Source organism: Schistocerca gregaria, chromosome 6, assembly GCF_023897955.1.
Source record: "Schistocerca gregaria isolate iqSchGreg1 chromosome 6, iqSchGreg1.2, whole genome shotgun sequence".
NCBI classification, from domain to species: domain Eukaryota; kingdom Metazoa; phylum Arthropoda; class Insecta; order Orthoptera; family Acrididae; genus Schistocerca; species Schistocerca gregaria.
In genome coordinates, this window is record NC_064925.1 from 420139282 (window position 1) to 420166687 (window position 27406).

A 27406-nucleotide genomic window follows, 5' to 3' on the forward strand; every position below is an offset into this window, starting at 1 on the left:
GCAACGTGCCGACACACTGTACAACCAGTTGGGTTACAACATTACAACAGCGATATGTGAGCGAGCGTTATCCTGTTGGATGACACGGTGAGTAGTGCTGTTGATGAATGGCAGCACAACAAATCGAATCATCAGATGGACGAACAAATTTGAAGCTACGATGGGTGAAATAGCCACGAGAGTGCTCCTGCTGTGATAAGAAGTCACACCCAAGACCATAATTACAGGTATAGGTACAGTATATCTAGCACACGGACAGTTTGGTGGCAGGCACTCAGCTGGCCTCTTTCTAACCAACACACGGCCATCATAGGCACCGAGACAGAACCATCTTTCGTCATAAAACACAGCAAACCTCCAATCTATTCTACAATGAACACTCCCTTGACACCACTGAAATAGCAAATAGCGATGGTCTTAGCGATAGGTGCGAAATTTTAAGGGTCATCATTTTTCCCACGCAGAATCTACAATTAGGTCGCACAACTCCTTCTTGTTGTTGTGATTCTTTTCCGTCAGAGTACCTATGCATATACAAATACTGATACATCCATATAAATTTATGCATAAATAGAAAATAATTCACTACTAACACCTTAGTGAATGTTCTGGTATTTAATAATCAACATGCCCAGCGGTTTCGTATGTAGCGTCAGTGCTTCGAGTCCTCAGCTATACTTGTGAACTACTGGCAGATTGAACGGTAAACATAAGCTGCAAGCCTATTCTCAAAGTTCTCTACTACGCATATCATAAGGACGATGCAAAACATTTCAGAAAAATTTATAGTGAAACGTAATTAACTGATGGACTGTTTGCAAGCCGAATTGCTGCCCTCAGTAAAGGTAAAAGGTTAAGAGTCTAGGAAAATACTGACCCCTGCACAGAGAATTTGCTCGACCTGTATACTGTCTAAATGATAAAATGGTCGATTGGATGCGTTCATAGCGTAGGCTGCAGTTAAATGCCTGTACATGACTGTCTCACAGACAGTGTCCCTCTCTTCAGAATTTTTATCACGCTAGCCCCCATGCCCTTAAAATGTGCCCTGGGCAATACGACAGAGCCTATTAGTCACCCCACGCACAACTGCCGGCGCAGATGGAGCGAAACGAATTGCGAACATAATTAAGGCCTTTTGATTTCACATATAGTTACGCCAATCACAAAACTGTGACACAATTTCTTGCGCAAACCGGAAAATGGCTCATTGGAAGCCTTCGGCTGTTTGGTATTAATTATTCCGATGAAACGGAGCGTGGTGGACAGATACAATTAATTTTATTTTCCGCCCGGCGAGTTACGAAAAGAGAGCATGCACATTTTCCCTTTCGGTGTAAGAGAATTAAAAATAATTTTAACTGGCAGCAAAAATTCTTTTAATTGAAATATATCAAATTGAGATTATTTCTGTGTCCGTCGTTATCGTACCTCAGGTAATTATACGATTCCTTGTGGCCCACTTTGCGTTCTCAACAAGCTTTTGTGGTTCGTTCACTCATTTATTTCAGTTCTCAGTGTTTTCAAGCAGGCCGTCAAACGTTTATTGACATGAAAGATAAACTGCAGCTTGTTAAATAATTTAATTATTTCATTTTTGGCTAAGCAGTTATGTTGTGTAATTAATTTCTTTTGACGTTAACAGACCAGTGAATAACAGTAGAGAAGTAATTCATTCTGGAGGGTTGGATGCAGTAAAAGATCCGCAGAGGTTCACAAACATCGAACGCTCAATAATCTACACGTACCGAAGGTAAACTCACATGTAAACCTGACTTACGTGATCAGGAGTTGAAAACGAAATGTTGCTAACTGTCATCCTCTGCCTTCAGCCTCAGCGGATGCAGTACGAAGGGGCATGTGGTCAGCACATTGCACCCAAGGCAGTTGTCCCCTTTCCCAGTCTTACAGACACAAATTCTCTTCCAAGTACCTTCTCAGCGGACATCACGAGACCGTGTACACCCTGTTCAAATTATGCCACCACGGAAACATCCCTAGCGGCAACGGGCATTCAGCCTACATACAGGGTGACAATTATTGAATTACGTGAAATAAAATCGTCATAATCTCTGAACGGTTTGCGTTAGGACGTTTACGGTTAGCCGCGTGGTCTGATGCGAATTTTGGTGTGAATATGGTCTGGGTTAAGGACGAAGCCCACTTTCATTTGGAAGGGTTTGTTAATAAGAAGGGGGGACGGAGAATCCGCCTTTCACGATCGAGAAGTCTCTTCACGCTCAACGAGAAGCCGTGTGGTGTGCCGTGTCCAATCACGGAATAATCTTTGCGATATTATTTGACTATATAAAAAGTGTAGCAGTTACGAACTACGGCATGCACACACTTTATTCGACATGTAAACGTCACTACTGATATTCGGATTTAAGTTATGACCTGTTAGATATGTCTGCCATTATCGGCGATGATGTGGCGCATATGATAGCGAAATTATGCATGCCCCGCTCAAATGTCTGAGCATCGATGATGAGGATGACCTCCTAAATTGCTGTTTTCAGCTCAACAATGGTTTTGGGGTTATTAATTTGCAACTTGTCTTTAACATAGACAGATCCGAAGAATATGGCCACATGGCGGCCTATCAAGACCCATGCCGTTGGCCTCTCTGCCCCCTAGAGCCAGAGTGCGATGCTAAAATTAGGGTTAATTTTATTTTCTGGGAGGGCGACACAGTTGAACTTACATTCTAACAATATTTAGATGGAATGTAGGTTTATAATCGGTGGGACGTACTGATACTGGCTGACCAACGTGCTACGACTGGTAACTGAGCAGTCGTGTGGTAGACATGCAGTACTGTGAATCGATAGCTTTTTAACAGTTTCTTACAGCCAGCCCTCTTTCCTCTGAGCGGAGTAGCAGTGCAGCTGCAAAAGTTACATTTATAGACAATGAGTATTTAAATAACCCATGTGTATGGCATAAGGATGTTATGTACATTTCTTCATTATTAAACGGAGCCGCCAGGTTACGTGGGTAGAGAATGGGATGTGGAGAGCATTAATGAGAATACGACGTGCTAAAGAATGTAGACTCCAGAATGAAATTTTACCCCGCAGAGTGTGTGCACCGATGTCAAACTTCCTGGCAGATTAATATAGTGTCGACTTTTGACTTTCGGAAACTTTCTGCCATATTAAAACAGTGTGCTGGATCGAGAATTGAACTTCGGATTTTAGCTTCCGCGGGCAAGTGCTGTGCCAACTTTTTCCCCGCTCTGTTCGTCAGTGTTCTCGACATTTGGTCTCTGAGGACATCACATAAATCCACTTCAAGTTCATTATGAACATTGCACTCTGTCGCCAGCCTTCTGACCGAACACGTTTAGTTACCATGCCCGCGGCTGAACTGCCAAAGCTCATCGCCATGAGGTACTGGCGGAAGTAAAGCTGTGCGAGGGGCCGTGATTAATGCCTGGGCAGTTCAGTCGGTGGAGACTCACCCGCGAAAGGAAGAGGTCTCGAGTTCCGCAGCACAGTTTTATTCTACCAGAAAGATTCAGGAAGACGGATGACTATCTGGGAAGGCGTAAAGGGTGGGGTATAATTTTAAAAGAGTGGGATGTCAAGTGGACTAAGAAAATTTGATTAGGAGTCTTCTTTTGTGATTATAGCACACGTACGCGATAAAGGCAGCCAAGAGAGAGGTGATCACGGTGGAATAGCTTGATAGTCTGCAGTTTGCTGAACTGGTCGTAGATGATGGAATTATAGTCGACAGAAAATTAGAACCCAGTGTTCTTTCATTTATTAGTCCCTTTTTACTTGTTTCGTCTTTGGCTGTCATCAGAATCCTGGTTCAGATAAAAACCAAAGGATTAGGATTACATAGCTACATGTTTAACTTGTAATGAACGTGAGCAGAATGTAATTGAATAGTGTCGGTAATAGTTGCAAGGAAGGATACGTTCTAGGGATGAGTTTGCTGTCTTGAAGGTCCTGTGACTTAAATACGTATACGCATCTTCCTTTCGGTCATTTGTGACCCCCCCCCCCCCCCCCTCAATACGAGATTTCAGTTTTCATCACTATTTTATTCGTCAGTGACTCTAGGGCCCAGTAATTGCCTAAATTACATCTGTGAGGTACATCTGCTTTCTTGACATACGCCCACAACGGCGTATTTTAGTCAGAAAGTGTACAGTTCGTGACTTAACACAGTTCTTTTCACAGGTGATTCACGCACATGGGGATGGTCCCCATCTATTTTTCATCTACATTACTGCTTCGCTATTACTACTTAAGGATCAGATCTGATTTGTAATTCTATTCTTTCGTTTTAGACACGACATTCATCATTTACGAAGATCTTCTTATTACCTGACGACGATTTTTATCAATCGAGGAGTGCTGAAATCTTTATGTAGACTAGCCAGTTGTTACTCTGCGGCATTCTGTTACCTATGACATAGCATTTGCAAGTTAGTTCTATTGGTGTGAACTTAAAAATTGTATTTATTAATTATATGTAAGACCGCTTTTGTGAGGCAATATTTTCTTTTATCTTTAAGCTTAGGCATTCAATACTTTCAGATATCTATGATCATTTTAAAAAAAAGTTTTGAGTCTTTAATTTAAAAAAAAAACTATTTTGTACAGATATTTGCGCCAGAAGATGGAACTTATGAGTTGTGTAACCGTTTGTGTGGGTTTAAAAGCGATCTGAAAAAAAAAAAAACAGCTACAACGTACCATTGAACATTTCATTCAGTTTCATTTTAATATTTTTAACACGAGTATTTTTAAAATTTGTTCACTGTATGAACTGTCAAGCAATCATGTGTCCCTGTGAATGGTCATGGAGTGTTTGGTAATGAACACGTTAACAGAGGGTCCAATGGGTATAGACATATTTTGAGTTAGGACGGAGGGATGAGCTGTGCGGAGAAAAGTGGATGTACTGAGCAAGATATAGTGCATGGTTTCCATATAAAGGAAATCGCGTGACAGGAGCGCGGTCGTCGCCTACAGAGTTTCTTTGAAGTGAAGGCAGCGGCCACTCAGAGCATGTAGCTATAAAACCGTGAATTTGCCCGCCATTCTTGGCGGAGCCATGAAACAGATGCGACCGAGCTATTCCGTAGACAGTGTGTCGACGTTAACACGGTAACGCTAGTTAGGATTGCTTGGCTGGTCGTCGGCCGTTCTTGATACTATCGGGAGATTATAAATTGTAAAATTTTACTAATCTCATCGTTAGTTCTCATAAGTTCACAACCTTGTTTCCCTACTTTCATAAAGTTTCGAAGATATACGAATATAATTACAAAATTTGTTTGTTTCATATATTTGTTTATTTGCATTGTCTTTGGTACTTAGTATTTCTCTTTCGTATGATATGCAGCAAAGCAACTCCACAAGACTTGCACATTAAGTTTCTTGTTCTCCTTTTTTGGTTTTTGGAACATACATGGCAGTTCCTTCGTTTTCGTTTATTCGTTTCGGAAATAGGTATTAGCTGGTGTTGCTTCATGTGACAGGAAAGTCTGTCAACCGGATCATGATGAGACGTACGCGACATAGTGGCAACCCCAAAGTTTTTCTCAGAAGCAGGTACATGGTCTTTTAGCCACGAATCAGGCACTTTCAGTAAAAAATCGTGCAATCGGAGACTGGTGGTCTTCATTGAAATATTGCCATGCATGGAACGCATTAAATAAAGCGCAATTAAAGAGGTACATTCAAACCTTTTTTAATCGTTTTATAGTTTTTATGTATATAGGGTAATAACTCAAATATTAGTCTCCCCGATATACTGCTTTCTTGTATTTGTTGTAGTCTAATGTAGTCTAATACACTTTCAGGTTTATTTATTGTGTAACCTGTTATTCTACATTTTCTTTGAGTGTCAGTCAAAGTGACATTATTTATTCCAGAGATCCTTCGTATCGTTTTAGTTTACGAAGCTCTCCATACCTGTGCGAGTGCATCTCCTTTCGTCGACGACAAGCTTCAGCACTTTGACATTTGCGTGCTTTAATTTTTCCGGAAAACCTCAGTTTTGCCATATCGCTCCACAAACACGAATTTTCTTTTCAAGTAACTTCTCTGCAAGTTCTACATTGGTATAATAATTATCGCTCCACAAACACGAATTTTCTTTTCAAGTAACTTCTCTGCAAGTTCTACACTGTTATAATAATTATCCACGTAGAAGTGATGCCACTTTCCATAAGAAGGTGTCAATACTTGCATCACGGTTTTTGCTAAAAGCTGTCCAGCACCAGAACATATCTTGAATATCCCATACTAGAATCACACAGCATCCAAATGCATATGCCATTTTTCGTAATTTTCAACGGATTGTAAACATTAAAATTTAACCTTCCACGCCACGGTCATCAATAGAGACGTTTTGACTTGGATTAAAGGTTCTTTCAAACTTTTGAGAAAAGTAATCATTTACGAATTGCGCTTTAAAAAGTCGGTCGGCATTATCCAGATTGTTGTTGTTGTCGGAAAAATGGAAAAATGATCATATTTGTCTGAATGGGTTGCGGGACATCATTTTGCGAAATATCGGTGTGTCCATCAACGGATTCATTGACCAATAATCATAGACACATGCTTTCTATTACAATTACCATAAGGATAGCAAGCCCAAACCATTTTCTAAGTTCGTGTCTCATAAGGTCGACAATTTTTTGCATTTCTTTAACCAGTTTCCTTCTGTTTCAATTTTGACTTAAGTACTTATTGATTTCGTTGCTAATATACGCAAATGTATCGTTCCCAATATGTAATTCTATGATCCTTCTAATTTATTATTAGTCCTCGGTAAATCAAAGTCTGACCACTGTGCACTGTCTTCTTCTTCTGATTCATCCGAATCAGTTGGCAACCATAGCGTTCGCCGAACGTTTCTTGGACATATCTCACTTTCTTCCGACGATTCTGCTTCACTTTCATTTTTTTTATATTGAATGTCTTCTTCCCCAGTCAAGTCGTCTGGAACATCAGACAAGACATCCGCGCATTCATCGTAAATAATCGTATCGTCTCTTCCGTCTGCCATGATGAAAGGGCACAAGTACTTTTAAAAACTAAAAACTTGTTGACGTGTGTAACTTATTGTTACCTAAACAAAACACAAACAGAATGCAAAAGTTAAGGAAGTGCTATTGTCCGGCCACTGCACGCAACTATACTCACGACACCACCGTGTTGATGCCGGTCACTGAGCGATACTATGCACACGACACCACTGTGGTGTCGCCGGCCGTTGACCGCTATTGCGCGCACGACACTACTGTGGTGTCGCCGGACGGCATAGTGTCAACATAGGTAGAGGCACGCAGTCTGAGCAGCGGTACTTACATACGACGTGCATGTGGCTGGCGACGACCTGCGTGTGGAAGGAGGGCGCGTCGGCCGACACCTCGCAGCGGTACTTGCCCGCCAGCTCCAACTGCACGTCCCGCAGGACCACCTGGTGGGCGTTCGACTGTCCGATCTGCAACAAGGCGGAAAATGTATGTAGCGTCGCAATCTGCGGCGTATGTCAGTGTGCGTACTAATAATTACAGGCACTCCGCTCGATGACTGGATGTAGTATCAAAATTAACAAGAATCGCAAGACAGTGTAGCAGTTTCTGTCGATATTCGTGTCGTGAGGGTCGTTATAATTCCTAGCCCTGTATGAGCAGGCAGTGTGTACTGGCATTGTTGTCGACATTCTCTGTTCTTGTCGCTGTGTTGCGCTTTGTTTCGTGTACCGCTAACAAAACGAATTGATTCTACTTTAATATTCTAAAAACCAAAACAGTGCAAGTATGATTCGCACTCTGAGGGTTCCGCACAAGCTTAATTACACTACTGGCCATTAACATTGCTACACCAGGAATAAATGCAGATGATGAATGGGTATTTATTGGACAAATATATTATACTAGAAATGACATGCGATTACATTTACACGCCATTTGAGTGCATAGATACTGGGAAATAAGTGCCCAGAATAACGACCTCTGGCCGTAATAACGGCCTTGATGCGCCTGGGCATTGAGTCACACAGAGCTTGTATGGCATGTACAGGTTCAGCTGCCCATGTAGCTTCATCATGATACCACAGATCATCAAGAGTAGCGACTGACGTATTGTGATGAGCCAGTTGCTCGGCCACCATTGACCAGACGTTTTCAATTGGTGAGAGATCTGGAGAATGTGATGGCCATGGCAGCAATCGAAAATTTTCTCCATCCAAAAAGGCCCGTAGAAGACCTGCAACATTCGGTCGTGCATTATCCTGCTGTACTGTAGGGTTTCGCCGGGGTCGAATGAAGGGCAGAGCCACGGGTCGTAACACATCTGAAATGTAACGTCTACTGTTCGAAGTGCCGTCAATGCGAACAAGAGGTGACAGACGCGTGGAACCATTGGCACCCCATACCATCACGCCAGCTGATACGCCATATGGCGATGGCGGATACACGCTTCCAAAGTGCGTTCACCGCAATGTCGCCAGACACGAATGCGACCATCATGATGCTGTAAACAGAACCTGGATTCATCCGAAAAAATGACGTTTTGCCATTCGTGCAGTTAGGTTCGTCGTTGAGTACACCATCGTAGGCACCCCTGTCTCTGATGCACCGTCAAGAGTAACCGCAACCATGGTCTCTGGGCTGATAGTCCATGCTACTGCAAACGTCGTCCAACTGTTTGTGCAGATTGTTGTTGTCTTGCAAACGTCCCCATCTGTTGACTCAGGGATCGAGACGTGTCAGCACGATTCGTTCCAGCCATGCGGAGAAGATGCCTGTCATCTCGACTGCTAGTGATACGATGCCGTTGGGATCCAGAACGGCGTTCCGTGTTATCCTCCTGAACCAGCCGATTCCATATTCTGCTAACAGTCATTGGACATCGACCAACGCGAGCAGCAATGTCGCGATATGATAAACCGCAATCGCGATGGGCTACATTTATCAAAGTCGGAAACGTGATGGTACGTATTTCTCCTCCTTACAACGCCGGTCAACTGCTCTTTGTGTATGAGAAATCGGTAGGAAACTTTCCTCAAGTCAGCACGTCATATGTGTCACCACCGGCGCCAAACTTGTCTGAATGCTCTGAAAAGGCAAGTCTTCAGGTCCAGATTGTATACCGATTAGGTTCCTTTCAGATTACGCTGATACTATAGCTCCCTACTTAGCACTCATATACAACCGCTCGCTCACCGATAGATCTGTACCTACAGATTGGAAAATTGCGCAGGTCGCACCAGTGTTCCAGAAGGGTAGTAGGAGTAATCCATTTAACTACAGACCTATATCATTGACGTCGGTTTGCAGTAGGGTTTTGGAGCATATACTGTATTCAAACATTATGAATCACCTCGAAGGGAACGATCTATTGACACGTAATCAGCATGGCTTCAGAAAACATCGCTCTTGTGCAACGCAGCTAGCTCTTTATTCGCACGAAGTAATGGCCGCTATCGACAGGGGATCTCAAGTTGATTCCGTATTTCTAGATTTCCGGAAAGCTTTTGACACCGTTCCTCACAAGCGACTTCTAATCAAGCTGCGGAGCTATGGGGTATCGTCTCAGTTGTGCGACTGGATTCGTGATTTCCTGTCAGGAAGGTCGCAGTTCGTAGTAATAGACGGCAAATCATCGAGTAAAACTGAAGTGATATCAGGTGTTCCCCAGGGAAGCGTCCTGGGACCTCTACTGTTCCTGATCTATATAAATGACCTGGGTGACAATCTGAGCAGTTCTCTTAGACTGTTCGCAGATGATGCTGTAATTTACCGTCTAGTAAGGTCATCCGAAGACCAGTATCAGCTGCAAAGCGATTTAGAAAAGATTGCTGCATGGTGTGTCAGGTGGCAGTTGACGCTAAATAACGAAAAGTGTGAGATGATCCACATGAGTTCCAAAAGAAATCCGTTGGAATTCGATTACTCGATAAATAGTACAATTCTCAAGGCTGTCAATTCAACTAGGTACTTGGGTGTTAAAACTACGAACAACTTCAGTTGGAAGGACCACATAGATAATATTGTCGGGAAGGCGAGCCAAAGGTTGCGTTTCATTGGCAGGACACTTAGAAGATGCAACAAGTCCACTAAAGAGACAGCTTACACTACACTCGTTCGTCCTCTGTTAGAATATCGCTGCGCAGTGTGGGATCCTTACCAGGTGGGATTGACGGAGGATATCGAAAGGGTGCAAAAAAGGGCAGCTCGTTTTGTATTATCGCGTTATAGGGGAGAGAGTGTGGCAGATATGATACATGAGTTGGGATGGAAGTCATTACAGCATAGACGTTTTTCGTCACGGCGAGACCTTTTTACGAAATTTCAGTCACCAACTTTCTCTTCCGAATGCGAAAATATTTTGTTGAGCCCAACCTACATAGGTAGGAATGATCATCAAAATAAAATAAGAGAAATCAGAGCTCGAACTGAAAGGTTTAGGTGTTCGTTTTTCCCGCTCGCTGTTCGGGAGTGGAATAGTAGAGAAATAGTATGATTGTGGTTCGATGAACCCTCTGCCAAGCACTTAAATGTGAATTGCAGAGTAGTCATGTAGATGTAGAAAAGCTGATCATTTGCATATCACAGCATCTTCTTCCTATCGGTTAAATTTCGCGTCTGTAGCACGTCATCTTGGTGGTGTAGCAATTTTAATGACCAGTATTGTATGTATACAGTGTGTTCGGAGATTCCCGTTACAACTGCTGTTTGTATGTGAGAAATCGGTAGGAAACTTTCCTCAAGTCAGCACGTCATATGTGTCACCACCGGCGCCAAACTTGTCTGAATGCTCTGAAAAGCTGATCATTTGCGTATCACAGCATCTTCTTCCTGACCGTTAAATTTCGCGACTGTAGCACGACATCTTCGTGGTGTAGCAATTTTGATGACCAGTAGAGTATGTATACAGTGTGTTCGGAGATTGCCGTTACAAACTTTTAGCAGTTATAGATGGCAATGAGTTTATGATACTTTGAATTAGAACCCGTCTCCGGAAACGTACCGTTTCCATGGTACAACCATTTGAAATCACTTTGGTTTACAGGTAATTGCTGAGGCTTCGCCTAGTGGTTCACTGGTTTCACAGTTCTATTCCTTAATAGCCAAAGTAACTGCACGTGTATTCGTCGACAGGTTCTCTTCAAACTGTTGCACTACAGCCTCTTCCTACAAGGGTCTTCGGCGTGTCCTTCGAGCGCCACACTTACGCCTGCAGAAATGAAGGTACTCCTTCTAAAGACCTTTGATTAACTATGGAGGGAAGGATATGCTTTGGGGTCGGGCGCTGTGGAGAACGATCTTAAAAGCGATGAGCAGCTCTTTCGTCACCGTAGGCTTCGTCATTCACATGGATCATGTCGAAGCATTCTGCTAATGGGCACTCAACCATGTTACTCCAACACGCACATACTCGTGTAAGAGGCTCGGACCAAGTCACAGAGGTAAGGATATACATCAAATGACATGAGTCTATCCGACGTAAGCAATTCTCGCCATGAATACCGTGTTGGATACCTACTTAACAAAAATGTTTTCAAACGGCTGCAGCACTGAACATTACGTTTCCGGACATGGGTTCCTTTTCAAGATATTATGTACTCACTCCATTTTCCAAGTCCTGGAGTTTTGTATCGAGAACTTCCGAATAAACTGCACAGGTATTTCTTCTGTAGGTTTTGATGAGAAAGTTTGTCAGTGTCAAAATATGTTATATAAATGACAAAAGCTTTTGATTTCATTGCCTTAGAAGCTTAAATTTTTTACACCACTAAGGTACCGTACACGAAGTATTTCACATAAATTTCAACTTCTACTACAACAATTTCCTGAGTAAAACGAGTCTTAACTGAGGGACAACAGGCGGTAAACGAAGTGCTCCCATAACGGTTCCGTTTTTGCCGACTGATGTACGAAATCGTAAAACCCAGACCAGTCACGAAAGTGAGTGTTGCCTGTTAAAAAAGCTGGGCTATTTCGGAAGCAATGGAAATCTGGTCGAGTATCTTCAATTTTTAGTGGTACAGCTAGCCTCTCAGCAGCCACCGTGCCGAGTGCCTTCAAAGAGTACGCGGATAACACAGGCAATGCAGTGTTAGACTGTCATCTCTTCTGCAGAATATGTTGGTGCGTTTTAAGGTATATGGTATTAAAAAAAAGTGTCTCATATTCCAACACTAGATAGTGCTGATCAGAGCTAGATTTGTATTTTGGCAATAGTAGTTTTGCAGCCACACTTTATTGCTTTTATTTTACTTACATCATCACTCATTGCGACTATCTTCTGGGCTGCATCCCAACTCTCACGCACGCTTTACTATAACCACCCAAGCTCTGAAGCTGGAACCAAGCCATATGGTACCAAATTTTCTTCTACCGTCGGTCACAAACAACAAAAAATAGCTGTTGTAGTCTTATCTGTTTACTTCGTAATTAACATACACTAAAGGGCCGAAACATTGGAAACACCAGCTTCACGGATGGGGATCATTCTAGCGACAACACAGGCAACAAATAGTGAAATCCACTGACATAACGTACTGCGACAAAGGCCTGACGTCTGTGAACGAGTATCTCGATTGCGAGGAAGCAGGTCGGATTTCTGCTTGCTGTTATCATGCGCATACACGAAAAGTGCTTGAATAATTGAAAACCTCAACAGGCAGCAAGGTTTTTGCAGAACATGCCATTCCGTTTAAGGAGATCAGTGATTGACTTATCACTATTGCTTATCATTTCTCACACACTTTCCATAGTGCAGTAATAACCTGTTTCGGATCACAATGGCAGTCTTCAGATGTTATGGGTGAGGGCGGCATTTCGTGAAAAACGCATGAACGTTTGTTCATAAAATTCCGCCCATGGCCCACAGCGTCAAACGGTGAAAGTTTTGAGCGGAAACCGGTTGTGATTGAATCATTAAAAGTTATTGTGTAAAAAAGAAACAAAATGTTCATACGTCGTGATCGAGCGAAGGGATGCTCGAAACATCCACTACCCCACAGACAAGTGGCTGAGGGGTCAATTTTGTGTTATATGGGACTTGCGCCTGGCCTTCCAAGAATCTTGTGGTAGTAATCTAAGGCACAAGGACAGCTGTGGACTACGTGATCATTCTTGCGGAACACCTGATTCTTTTCATGATTGTCTTTCCCGATAGCATCAACATCTTCAACAGGATAATTGTCCTTGTCACAAGGCCAGAGTCGCGCTACAGTGGTTTGAGGCGTATGATAGTGTAGGCTGACGTTGATGTCCTGGGTATCAGAAGTGTCTGATCTGAACCTACCAGGACGCAGTTATGAGCCAGCTCCGCGCCCTCTAGCATTCGGCCTTTATTTGCCGGAATTGCGTGACCTGTGTGTATACATCTGATATCAGATACAACCAAACACCGTTACTGTAATGCTGATTTTTCACGTTAACAAATGCGTCACTCATATTCCTCTTGAACGCATCTGCAGGAACCCGCGTACTTTGTCTTCTAGTAATGCTGACGTCCACTACTACCATTTCTCATTGTTGTCTGGATCTTACCCTAGCCCTTACATTGAAATTTCGCCAATTGTTACTAAACGAGTGAGTTAAACACTTTTATTTCTATGATGAAGGTACGTTTTTCAACATTACAAGAGCTGCACATTTTCTAAACAGCGTAATTAATATTATTGTGTAAATAACTTCCAATATCTGTGAATAGGTGTGTTCTGTAATGGTTTCAGAAGATGTTTATTGATCATATATTTCAAATGTAGTGTCGCGCAATAGTACAGAGTTGGAAACGTGGAATATTGGCAAAGTTTCGTTGCTTTTGTCGAGAGGCAGAGGGAGTAGGTTAGCCAAGAGGTAAGAGGATTGCACGTGTATCGGAATGTGTCGTCACGCAGGGGAAATGGGCTGGATACACACAACAGGCGAGAGAGAATCGCTTAGCATGCGGGTTTGTGTTAGTCGGATACTTTCGTAGGGTGTAAAAGAGGTATAGTGTCAGCTGTACTGCATCTCACAACTTCGCATAAGTCTGCTGTAACAACACGTAACTCTGTCTCAAGAACACCTAAGGGGCGAGTACGACAGAGGAATCAGCAGTATAAGTGGAACGAGTGCGTTCATTACAAACGAGCATGAGATCAAGACGTCCCTCGTGCTTCCTTTAATTACGCCAGCTTTGATAGCAACAAGGCACTCGCAGTTAGACTTTCAGTTAGATGTGTACTGGGTCGCTGCGTAGCGCTCAGCTCGGTGATCGACATGTTAATCGTTATTAAGGAGATGTTGCAGTAAGGGCGGCCCATCCAGCAGCAGAAGTGAGGGGACAGTACCAGTTCTGTTCCTCTCTGATGCCGCTGTCAGTCATCAACCCAGGATTAGCAGACATCGTGGCAGACTCGCTCGCCGCCAATGCTGACCACATCAGTGAGCCGTCGCCGAGATCGTGCGGGGCCTAGGCCCTGTGCATCTTCCGTCACAACCGGGTGAGCCGACGATGCCGGGGGACTGCAGCCCGTTCCGCCCGTCCACCGCGGGCGAGCCACCAGGAGGAGCAGGGAAGAAGACGGGGTGGGATAGAGTACACTCCACACTAAGAGAGCGCTTCTCGTGCCGACAGCGCCGGGACTCCAACCCGGAGCCTCCTACGCGCAGCTGTCCGCCACCGAGCCGGCCGGCCACCTGTGCGCGGCCGAAGTAAGGGCATTCCACGCTACGTCACAGCACGCGACGCTGCGCTAGCAAGACTGGTGCGGCCCGGAGCTGGTGTCATCACTACGAGTCAGCGGAATCGGGGAAGGTCATTGATATCACCATGCTCAGCCAGCCTGTGTTACGCGGGTCACATTCTACTCAGCAGGAGTAAAGGTGTTATAAATTAATAAGGTTTCTTTGGCGTTTCTGATGCGTCCACAGCCATTTTCTACCATCCTGACAACTGGAGAGGTCACCGTTCGGCCTCTAGTCCACCGTAGGTGAAACGGACCACCGGGGTGCCAACACAAAGACTTATTTCATTTCTGCATGACACCTTTCTGACCTTCGATCCCTATTTGTGGCTCATGGCAGTTTACATGTAAAACGTTGTTTGGCTTTTATTTGCTCCTTAGACACAATGAGTTCCTATGAAGCACTTCTTATGAGTAACATTGAAGTAATTGTAAATGACCCAGACCTCATGGCTTGTTGTAGTGATGTTGGTGATGTGTATGAGACCACTAACATGGTCGAGCTCTCTACAGACGGTGTAGGTGATATATCTGTCTATGAAGATATCGACGAAAATATATTTGAAAATACTTTCTATCTGATAGGCTTGGAAATTCATGCCATTGGAGAAAAGGAAAATGAGGAGCATGCAGGCAAATGAAAGAAAAAAGTGAAAGCTATTATCACTTCTAATTGGACAACAGAAGATGCAACTTACACTAAAACCAATAGAAATTTAACAGCGAAAATCCAATTTGGTATCAGTAGTAAAAGGAAAATCTTTTGTTGAGGGCTTTGAAGACTTTTTTGATGAACAGATATTGAACTTGATTGTCAGTGAAAGCGTCCAGTATGCTACACAGAAGAATAATCACAGCTATTAGTTATCCAATGGATGCATAAAAAACTTCACAGGTATACTGATTTTCACTGGATACCATTCTCTTCCACAGGAAAAGCCATACCGGTGCTGCAATGAAGATATTAACTTTGATACAAAATGCGTACGACAGTGTATCAGTCGCAACAGTCATCTGGAAATAAAGCACCACCTTCTCTTCAATGATGACACAAATCTGAACAGAATCCCACCCAACGAAAACGATAAACTTTTCAAAATTCATGCATTGCTAGGTTCACTGAATAACAATTTCATAAAATTTCGAGTCTTTCCGACAGCCTGAGCAGTGATGAGTAAATAGGTCGATATTATGGACACAATTACGTAAAACCAGTGAGATTTGGATTCAAATAGTGGGCCAAATGCCATTCTCAAAGCGGTTTCTGTTACCATATGTCAGTCTATGAAGGACAGTTGAAGGATAGAAGTGGTGTATCAGCTCTGGGATATGGCGGATCAGGTGTGGTGAATATGATATCTTTTCTACAGACTCTTGAACTTTACAAGATATTTTTTGATAATTTTTTCACGTGCTTCCGTTTGATGAAAGAGCTCTCAGAAGTGAGAGTAAGGGCAACTGGAACTGTCCGTATGAACCGAATGAACAACTGTCCAATTGAATCTGAGAACAGTATGAAAAATAAACGAAGAGGAGCATATGACTATAGATTTGACAAAAATATGGAGATAACGGCAGGAACGTGGAAGGGTAACAATTGTGTAAAGCTCTTGTCAAACCATGAGACAGTGCATCCAGTAAGCCAAGTAAAGTGATGGAGAAAAGCTGAGAACAAAGAAGTGCAAGTTCCACTGCCAAGAAGTATTTCAGAATATAACAATCATATGGGAGGATGTGCGGACAAACTGGGCTGGAATGTGTAGCAATATCGCGTGCGAGTACGAGGTAGGCAATGGTACTTCCCATTTATCGACAATGTGTTAGATGTAGCGTTGGTCAAAGATCATCTACTGCCTCTAGAATGAAAACATTCCACTGCTTCAATTTTGGAGGATGGTGGCAAGGGCATGTCGTGTTCAGTCATCTGCTGCTTCTGATTCGGAAAGGGCAGGACGTCCATCATACCCAGAATCATCCCTCTCACGTATTCACGTTGAACTCACTACTTCGGAAACGGACATATGATCGAACGCAGAACACTAGGGAAACAAAGAAAACGTGCAATTTGCAAGAAGAAATGTGAGGAAACAGTTTTCTGTGTGAAATGTGGGACCCAATATTGATTGTTTTGCCGCCGGGCACAAAAATTAAATGTAAAAAGAAAGTGGCATGTGCCATGACCTCATTTGGGGATCGATTAAAATAAATCATTTATTTCAAGGTTACTGCATATTTTCATTTTATATGCCTTTTCTTCGTCTCTCTGTCATTCAGGCAACACAGAAATAAATGTAGATCGAAGAAAATGATTGGTGTTTAATGAGTGAAGTTCTAAGAGTGCCTGCTACTTCTTCCCCCTCACAACTCATATTTCTAAACAAACAACATAGCAGCACGCTATTAAGTTCGTGGATGTAATATTTTGGCTCACCAGTATATTATATGATATTGACATAATGAATGTTCGTTTCATTTCCGGATGGAAGTAGCATAAGTAGTCAGTAGTGGAGAACGTAATTAGTAAATAATTTCTCTCAGCCCAGTAGTTTGACACACTTTCACGAACAACTACACGTATTAGTTTTATTTTGTGTAAGTGTTTTATGTGCCCACCAACAAGAAATATTTCTGCACAGCTTGAAAGATATACTACGGAGAGTTACGACAGCTAAATTTCATGATGATTTATCTGTCGATTCCCTTCTATCATTCCACCTGTAAAAGCCACGTTATCTAGTGTTCTCATAATATCAGACTGCTACACATCTAAGAGCTGACTTTCCCCGTTTAAACTTCTGTGCCACTCAGTCATTGAGAAATGTGTCTCACAAGTCGTCAGTTGTACCTTACAAGTATCTATGAAGGATGTATTTCCCAGCAGCATCATTCGCGCCTGACATTCTCTTATCGCATCGCACATCGAGAATTTTGTTAAAGGCACAACAAAAGTGAATTTTTGGTGGTGCACCAAACAGTAAGACGACCATAGCTCCAGTTCCCAGCCGTTCTTGCTAATAAATGAAAGCTGTTATTGTGCGTGAGCGAAAAAAAAAAATATATTGTGGCGATTAGCAACCCTCGAATCAGATGTGAATATTTACTTTATTTTACAACTACCCAAATCAGTTCCCTCTTTGGTCGAGAATGAGATCCTTCTGCGTTTTCTAATCATTTCCGACATTCAGAATCGAAGCACACAGTGTTCTCCAGTTCATTCTTGGCGGTGTCGGACATACAAATTTTATGCTACCATTTCAACTTTTGCTGCTAATTAATTCTGAATTGTTTCTTTTCCATGACATACTTCACTATGGTGTCCTGAAGGAATAGTTCCTGTCATGCGATGTGATGGTAATTGCTAGGAGGACTACATTACAAGCGGTAGCATCGTTTAAGTGGTGGGAATGCGTAAGTCAAGTGTCGTGCAGGTTGCCGGTCGCCGTGACCGTAGGCGTACATTGTCGCCTTACCCGGTGGCATTGTGGAAATATTGGAAGTACATGCGTTACATAACCGGCAGTCATTGTTCCTCTTAATCCTGTTTTGCGCCATCCGATCTCCGATGAGTCCTTAACAAAGGAATACCAGAAAGGATTATCAGTAGTCAAACTTATACTTCCGTTCCACTGCACGCGCGGTCGATAAGCAAAGTCAGGCTTAGTGGGTCCTAAAAGCGAGTGGAGGGTTTGTGTTCTATGTAACTCCTTTCAACGGTGCGTGTGCATTAATATATATATGAGTCACACCACATTCACGAAATATTTACTGTAATAGAGCCTTCCGCAATATCATTCGTAACATTACCAGTAATACATCAGCATTCACCATCCAGGAATATCTTTATGATAGTGGATGGAAAAACATTTCCTCGAGCATTCTGCCTATCTTTAATGTGTCTTATTAACCGAGGAAAGGCTGTTGATTTTGCTGGCAGACTACCATTTTTGTGGACTTGCTGCTGTTTTTGGTTTCCTAAGTGGTTGTGCCCCATTGATCTGTCGGGCGAGATTTCGATTTTCAATGAAAACTGCTCGCAGATACGTGAGCCCCTTGGGTAACATCTCATAATGGTAAACTGAGTGTTCCTTATGATTGTCTCAAGGACACTCAGATGACAAATCCGTGTGGAACAATCTTGAACATTTTGAGCTCCACATCTGGCACTAGCACTGAAGAACGCAAACATTTTACCCAACACATTCCTAATGGTGCTCCAAACTGGCTAATCTTCCGACTTACAAACAGTTTTATTCGAGCCACTGCTATGTACCTGGCATATAAATGACCTAGTGCATATCTGTACCATGACGCTGTTGGAAGACGGCACTGTTATTCTCAGGTGTGCTGTTGCTGGGTTTTTACAAATGCCAAGAGATTTGCAGGTGACCCGCGCCTGGAGAAAAGGTTAGCAGCTGACTCTGATCCTAAATAAATACATGTAATGCATGTAAATACATGTAAATAGACGAAAAGGTCTGATGTCATTTGATTTCGCGATCGGCTAGCAGTTACTAGATTCAACATTCGTGTATCCAGGCGTGTCTGTCCGGAGCGATTTGTGGTGGGTCGAACACATGCAGCATTATTAACAAAGCTTATACAGAAGGATATCTGTTGTATAGCATATGCTGTACGTTGACGGGTTAATGTAAGCTAACGGGTTTATGGTGACGTCAATATTTATGTTTACAATGAAAACAGACAATTAAAATGGAGGCTTCCGGGTGGATACGAAATACAGTGGCGTCCATACTGCTTAAGTCAGTACCCTAGATCACATAAGGAAGATAAATATGGAATTGGTGTTAGAAGATGAGCCTGAAAAAGCTCAAAAACTGGTTTCTGGGAATTAATCAATAATTCAAAAATGAATTGTCACAGTTTTCTGTATTTGCATTTCTATACACAGCCATGTGTTTTAGACTCTCCATTATGGGTAAGCTGAACGAAAGTATCTCATATTCACCATGGAGATAATATATGACGACGACCTGTGCTTCGTTGCTGACTCTAATGACGGGTTTCAAAATCTCATTTCTCCGTTTGACGAATCCCCTTCAAAATTTGGTAGCTTTTACCCACTTTCATGTTTTACAGATATATGTAACGGTTCGACGTTATTTAGCACCATGAACGAATGTAACAGAGTGTTGGACTCACTGCTTGCAGAAGGAAGTCCAGAATAATTATATGGCAATGAAAAGTGGTTTTTTTCCATAAATAATGCTAACTAAAGCGATGAGCCGCCAGTGTACCAGCAGTTCTCATTTGCATAAGCTTTAATTCATGAGATCAGTACTTCAAATAAAGCCACTAAAAACGTTTCATACATATGGAAAATAGATAGGCTGAAATTTTCTCGCATAACACAGTGAAGCTGCGTGGAGATAAACGTTCGCTTTATGGCTCGCATAAAAGCTGGTGATGTGTGCGTAATTTTACAGCCTATTTCTCCCAAAGTAAACAGGAAATGTTCCTCGGACTGGTGTGCCTTTGACATTCCACTACCATGAATCTTTTTTACGGGTAGCGCGTCTGAAAATACGACTGAATGTAGTTCTCCAACAGGTTTCTGCATGGCTATCACAGGGCTATAAAGCTCCACAAGCTGACGTCGTCTGAAGTGTGTTACCTATCTCTAATCCTAGCCAACACACAAATTTTTTTTAGCAAACGGTACTCTTTGACAGCCGTCGGGGAAGTGCCTCCTATTGTGAGTAGAAACATTAGTGAGGGCTGCACCAGTTGCAGTCAGTTAGTCCACAGGTGATTACTGAAAACAATGTTATGTGGTTTTGGGTCATTTCCCTCAGACGTGCCTAAGCATATTCCAATATTTTTTATTGTTGCGTAGGTTATCCTCTCTCTCTGACGTATTTACCCGGATGTTTGTATTTAAAGTAATGATACATTGATGCTATCATCCTCTCACATCTGTCGGCCTTTGTCGGTCCGTTCTGCATCTAAGACAGTCTTTCACTGCGTTTTGCTTTTATGATATTGACGTCAATGTCCTGAATTAGGCATTTAAATCTTCCTGCGTTTACGATGCTGATTGTTTGATCAGTATATGCATTATGAAGTATTACCACGAGAAAGTTATCTCGAAGAAAAAAGTAATATACTGCTGTTATTCACATTAGACATAAAATAAACTGAGTGATATGGTTCATCATGCCACTACACCTGTTGTTCACCGCTGCCATAATCGTTCAGAACTATTTATCGAAAGGCTAAACTTATTCATCTACTGTATATCCTTCTATTACATGAGATGACATGAGAAAAAGGGTTATCTTCTTCAACAAATTTAAAGGTATTACTTTATAGTAAATTTAGGAGGAAATGACACCTGCAAATGCAAATAGTTGTTCATGGTAGAAAGGCGATTCCTACGTAAAATGTAGTTTAATCAGAAATGCCCCTGTGGTATCAATAGCTACGATGGCACGCCTAGGTGCAAGTTCTTAGGTTGGTACTATGACACCGACACCGACGTCAGCCCCATCTAGCCGGCGCTGTGCAGCTCTACGAGCGCCGCCCATTTGGTTCCGAGTAGACGACCAAGCAAGATTGTTTCTGTTTCATAGTTGGCGAGCCACTACACAGTTTGCCATTGTAACTTGATGTACAGCTTCGCACCCACGTGCTCATCTCAGCCAAAGTTAAGTACATAGTAAAACCACTTTAATTGCAGTAGCAACTACTGTTCTACCTCACCTGCTCCTCCTAGTTTCCTACATTCGGCCTACCCTTCAGTTTTCAGGAGCAGACCGATGGGCCGCCTTCCAGGAGGGATACGAAAGGCCCGAGTAAATTTCTTTGTGATATCAAAAGGGAAGCTTTAAGCAGCTTCCTAGTTCATATACCTGGTGGAAGTTTTCTAATTATAATGAAAGCCTGTGCTGCTTGTTTAGAGGATGAACGTTCTATAAAGTGTATGTTGTCTTTTACTAATTGCTGGCAGTCTGCAACTGCATGTCACACCGAGTTCCTCAAGAACTGTAGTGGGCAATCATCACCCTTGCGTAGGGAAGAGATTTTCCTTAAGGAATCTATGTGCCCCACATTTGATGCTGATTATATGGCTCTGGACTTTTCATACTATCCAAGATGAGAAACTCATTTAAATTAATTACATTTATTAGTCATATACAATCACTGCTTAAGTTAAGATTTTTCAGTAGGTAAAAATAAACGATTTAGGTACACCATCTGGAGAAGCATTGTAAAATACATAATAATTATTTTCACTTCTACAAAATATATCTGAGTACAAACCACAGTTAAACCAATTGTGGCTACCCTTTACAAAGTCGACTACTAACTTTTGCTGACAGACTTCGATGCAGTGTACCCCTGATACGGTGGCCGCGAAAGACTGTTACGCACGTGAGATAGCAGCTTTTCGGGTAGGCGGTTACAGCTTTTGTGAAACAGAGGTTCCATTTCTCCCTGATGTTATGCATCAGTTACCAGCTGATGCCAATCACTTGCGCTCCAGAGCAAAGTGGAAACATGCACAAAATTCTGAAGCGTCTCACATTAGATATGGCAGGAAAGTGACCAACAGACGTACTGTATCTCTCTTGCTCTTACATCTCTACCACGGAGTTCGTCAAAATTCGTCCTGAACATGCCCTTCACGTTTTTTTAACTTGGAAATCGAATTTTTGGTTAGCAGAATTCCTTGGTCTGGCGCAGTGTCCTGTTTTATGATGCCGGGAGCCATAGTTGCCGAAAATGATCCTTCAGAAATGTTCTACCTCCTGATCTCTCAAACACTATATGTTGAGTGATATATTTTGTATGTTCTGCCCATAGTGGGCAATTATCGCTGACTTGTTAAATAAACGAGGCTCTTCATCATATAAAAGGTGATGTTTCATTGTCTGGCCAGACACTTTTCTTTCCTGTCACTATGCGGCAATATCTGCTAAGAAACTAGGGTAAAGGTTAAGTCCCAAAATTTGATCTCTGAGACAGATCGCGTTGGCATTTCATAGTACTTCGCTCAGGGTGTTCAAAGATATCTTTATAGTTACATACCTTACCTACCGTTTCATTTCCTTAGAGATCTCGGCGAACAGTTTCTAGATGTGAGTCGTAACCAAAGATTAAAGCTATCCGTGGCACAGCACTAAGGAGAAAATAGCACCCATAATAACAAAAATCTCAGAAAACGATTATAGATAGAAATAATAAACAATTTAAAAAACTATGTAGTAATCGTAACTACAAATACTAAGATAGAGCAACATTATAGTCTTTAATCCGAAGACTGGTTTGGTACAGCAATTCCCCCTGCTCTAACCTGTCGAACCGTCTATATCTCTGTTTAACTGTTATAACCTAAATTCTTCTGAACTTGGAACCAATCCTCCATTTACAGTTTTCTTTCCCCACTTTCCTTTGGGGGGGGGGGGGGGGAGCGAAACTAACCATTCATTGCTGACTCAGGTTGTGTCCTATCAACCGATGAGGTTTACTCTGCAAATCTATGCAGTACGTCCTAACAGTACAGCACACTACCGCCAATGTTGGGGTGAGTCTCACGCGTGAAGCCCTTGGGCCGTTCTGAGTCTGAGTTCTCTGCGGCTCGCTGCTGGACGTCTCCCAGCGACAATATGAGAAACAGACGCCAGTAGATTAACGCTTAGATTCGGTTTTCCTTGTGGGGTAGGGTGTCCACGTATCGACGGTACTGACACGTGGGTAGTCGAAACAATCTACAATTCTGAAGCGTGTGGTCTTCAGTATGACCTCCTTGCTAGAGTTATGTACGATAAAGTAATTAAATATGGCGTGGGTGTACAAGTTGTCTGCAGCTTCGATGGTACCGTTGCTTTTTCTACTTCCATGGGCCGAGCGAGGTGGAGCACTGGTGGACACACGGGACTCGTAGTCGGGAGACCATGGTTCAAACCCGCATCGGGCCAACCACATTTAGGTTTTTCGTGATATCGCTGTATCGCTCCAGGCAAATGTCGGGATGATTTCTTTGAAAGGACACGGCCGATTTCTTCTCCATTCTTGACATAACCAGAGCTTGTGCGCCGTCTGTAATGATCTTGATGTCGACGTTAAACCAAATCTTCATTGCTTCCTTCTACTTCCTAGAAAGAGAGCTACATTGTAACTGTGTCATTACCTGGCAAAGGGCTGTGCATAAGGAAGGTGTACATCTTGCACATGACGCAACAAGACAGACTGTATTACCTTTCCAGACTGTTCTGCAAACATTGTAATGTATATAATAGTAAGTGAACTGTGAGAATGTATCTGGAAGAAGCTGTGAGAATACATGTCGAGAAAGACTTTGAACACGATTCAGCAACTGCGCATGCAAGAGCTTCAATCGACTGGATGTAATAGCCAACCAGTCGCAAAATACAGTTTTATTAAACCTTGATCATAGCTTCGGCCGTTTTAGAACTGTTTTAATCAGAAGGTATAATACCTAGACTCACATATTCGCTGCATGCAATATGAGTGTCTTTGACACCGCCTAATATCTTTGACAATGGATGTAACAACGTGCAGTTTCAAGTGGAACAAAACACATTATTGGATCCATTTCGAATGTATGGTATTTTAAATGAAATAAGACAGACCTGTACAATAAAGAGCTACTGGTTTTAAATCACATATTTAAAATGATGGTTAAATGGATGGCCCGCACGTGTACTAGACTGAGTCAATGACTCCCACGTTGGTTATAAACTGAAGATCCAAAGAAACTGAAACACCTACCTAATATCGTGTAGGGCCCCAGCGAGCACGCAGAAGTATTGCAACGCGACGTGGCATAGACTGAAGCAGTGCTGGAGAGAACTGACACCTTGATACCTGCAGGGCTCTCCATAAATCCGTAAGAGTACGAGAGGGTGGAGGTTTCTTCCGAATAGCATGTTATAAGCCATCCCAAATATGCTCAATAACGTTTATTTCCGGGGAGTCTGATAGCAAGGCGAAGTGTTTAAACTCAGAAGAGCGCCCCTGCAGCCACTCTGTACAAATTATGGACGTATGAGGTGTAGCATTGTCCTGCTGGAATTGCGGAAGTCCGTCGGAATAAACAATGAGATGAATAGGTGCAACTGATCAGACAACACGTAAGTCTCAGCTGACACAGTCGTATCTAGACTCGTCAGGGGTCCATATCACTCCAACCGCATACGGCTCACCCCATTACAGAGCGTCCACCAACTTGAACAGTCCCCTGACGACAAGCAGGGTACATGCATTCATGAGGTACACGTCCATCCGCTCGATACAGTTTGAAACGTAACGTCTCCGACCAGGCAGCATATTTCCAGTCATCAACAGTCCAATGTCGGTGTTGACGGGCCCCGACGAGGCGCAAAGCTTTGTGTCGTGCAGTCATCAAGTGAACACGAGTGGGCCCTCGGCTCTGAAAGCCCATTCGATGATGTTTCGCTGAATGGTTCGTACGCTGACACTTGTTGATGCCCAACATTTGCAGCAATTTGAGGAAGGGTTGCACTTCTGCCACGATGAACGATTCCCTTCATTCTTCGTTGGCCGCAGCGACGTCGGAGATGGCTAAAATGGCTATGAATACTAGGGAACTCAACTTCAGAGGTCATCAGTCCCCTAGAACTTAGAACTACTTAAACCTAAGTAACCTAAGGACACCTGTTACCGTAGCGATCTAGAGGTTCACGACTGTAGCGCATAGAACCGCACGGCCAATCTGACCGGCGACGTCGGAGATCTGATGTTTTACAGGATTCACGATATTCACGGTCCACTCATGAAATTGTCCTACAGAAAAATCCCCACATCGCTAGCACCGTGTCCCATCGCACGTGTGTCGACTATAACACCACGTTCCAACTCCCTAAAATCTTGGTATCCTGGATATCCTGCCACTGTAGCAGACACTTGTTGTCTTACATAGGCGTTGTCGATCGCAGCGCCGTGTTCTATATATATATATATATATATATATATATATATATATATATATATATATATATATATATATATATATATAGACAATTTTAAAGTTGAAGACAATTTTAAAGTTGTCAAAACTATGGTCGAGGCATAATAAATCTGCATATTGCAAGTGACTAGCTCTTATATCCAATCCATTGAATTACTGAGGAGCCCAACACTTGTTCTTAGGCCGTGCGGTTCTAGGCGCTACAGTCTGGAGTCGAGTGACCGCTCCGGTCGCGGGTTCGAACCCTGCCTCGGGCATGGATGTGTGTTGTCCTTAGGTTTAATTAGTTCTACGCTCTAGGCAACTGATGACCTCAGAAGTTAAGTCGCATAGTGGTCAGAGCCATTTGATCCAACTTGTTCTTAAATGGTTGCAAGGTTCAGCCCCGTACCTTTTTGGCTCGCCTTGGTTTAGACGACATTTGAGCAAAGTGATCGGCTGCCATTGCAACCAGACATGCGAACAGCTCTCACGAGAACCTATAACTAATCAGAACCGTATAAGGAACAGTCAGATGAAACGAGACGGACTATATATTGAGCATCGCGCGAGCGTTGGTGCCGCTGGTGGATATGGATAGAGAAGTGGGAATCAGGAAGGAACAAATTTAACGTTCACCGCTTGCGTCATTGTCTGTTAGGCGTTCTTCAAATGAGGTCATCAAGTCGTTTGAGCGTGTGAGTTTGCTTGGGATAGACAATTTATGGAACGTCGGGAGTCACAGAAAGACTTCAGTCGCCAAGAACAAACACATTGTGTTATTAACCCTACTGTCATTGCTGTGGTGGATGCTGTCGGCACAAATGACATACGGACGACATTCAGCTCATTACACCTATATGGATATGGTGTCTGTTCTTTCGGAATTATTCGAAAGAACAGACACTATTGATGACCTGCAGCCGTCTAGAACGAAATTAGAACTATATATTAATACCTTCAGCTACTGACGGGCGTTGATATATATTAACGGAGACAAGTGAAAATGTGTGCCCCAACCGGAACTCGAGCCCGGGATCTCCTGCCTACATGGCAGACGCTCTATCCATCTGAGCCACCGAGGGCACAGAGGATAGTGCGACTGCAGGGACTATACGAGACGTACACTCTCACCTTATATGTCCACACACTACAATCGTAGTGTCCTAATCCAAGACACTCATTATTCCTGGAAGACATTCTTACCAAGTCCAGTAAGAGTTCGGGTAATATGTATGCATCCCCACAGAAGAGGAAGGTCATGGCCGGTATTGCCCGAACTATATACTTACATGGAAATGGTGTCTGTTCTTTCGGCGGCTCAGATGGATAGAGCATCTGCCATGTAAGATCCCAGGTTCCAGTCCCGGTCGGGGCACACATTTTCACTTTTCCCCGTGTATATATATCAACGCCCGTCAGCAGCTGAAGGTATTAATATATAATTCTAATTACATTCAGCCCCCCCCCCCCCCCATGAACCATGGACATTGCCGTTGGTGGGGAGCCTTGCGTGCCTCAGCGATACAGATGGCCGTACCGTAGGTGCAACCACAACGGAGGGGTATCTGTTGAGAGGCCAGACAAACGTGTGGTTCCTGAAGAGGGGCAGCAGCCTTTTCAGTAGTTGCAGGGGCAACAGTCTGGATGATTGACTGATCTGGCCCTACAACACTAACCAAAACGGCGTTGCTGTGCTGGTACTGCGAACGGCTGAAAGCAAGGGGAAACTACAGC

At 43.0% G+C, this 27406-nt stretch overlaps 1 protein-coding gene across 1 annotated transcript in view; it reads right to left on the reverse strand.

Annotated features, from left to right (window-relative positions):
* The window catches only part of LOC126278899 (uncharacterized), a 707333-nt gene that overhangs the window by 477423 nt on the left and 202504 nt on the right, over positions 1–27406 (reverse strand). The window contains exon 3 of the mRNA XM_049979174.1: positions 7338–7473. Coding sequence (XP_049835131.1) covers positions 7338–7473 — 136 coding nt within the window. The remainder of the gene's footprint in view (positions 1–7337; positions 7474–27406) is intronic.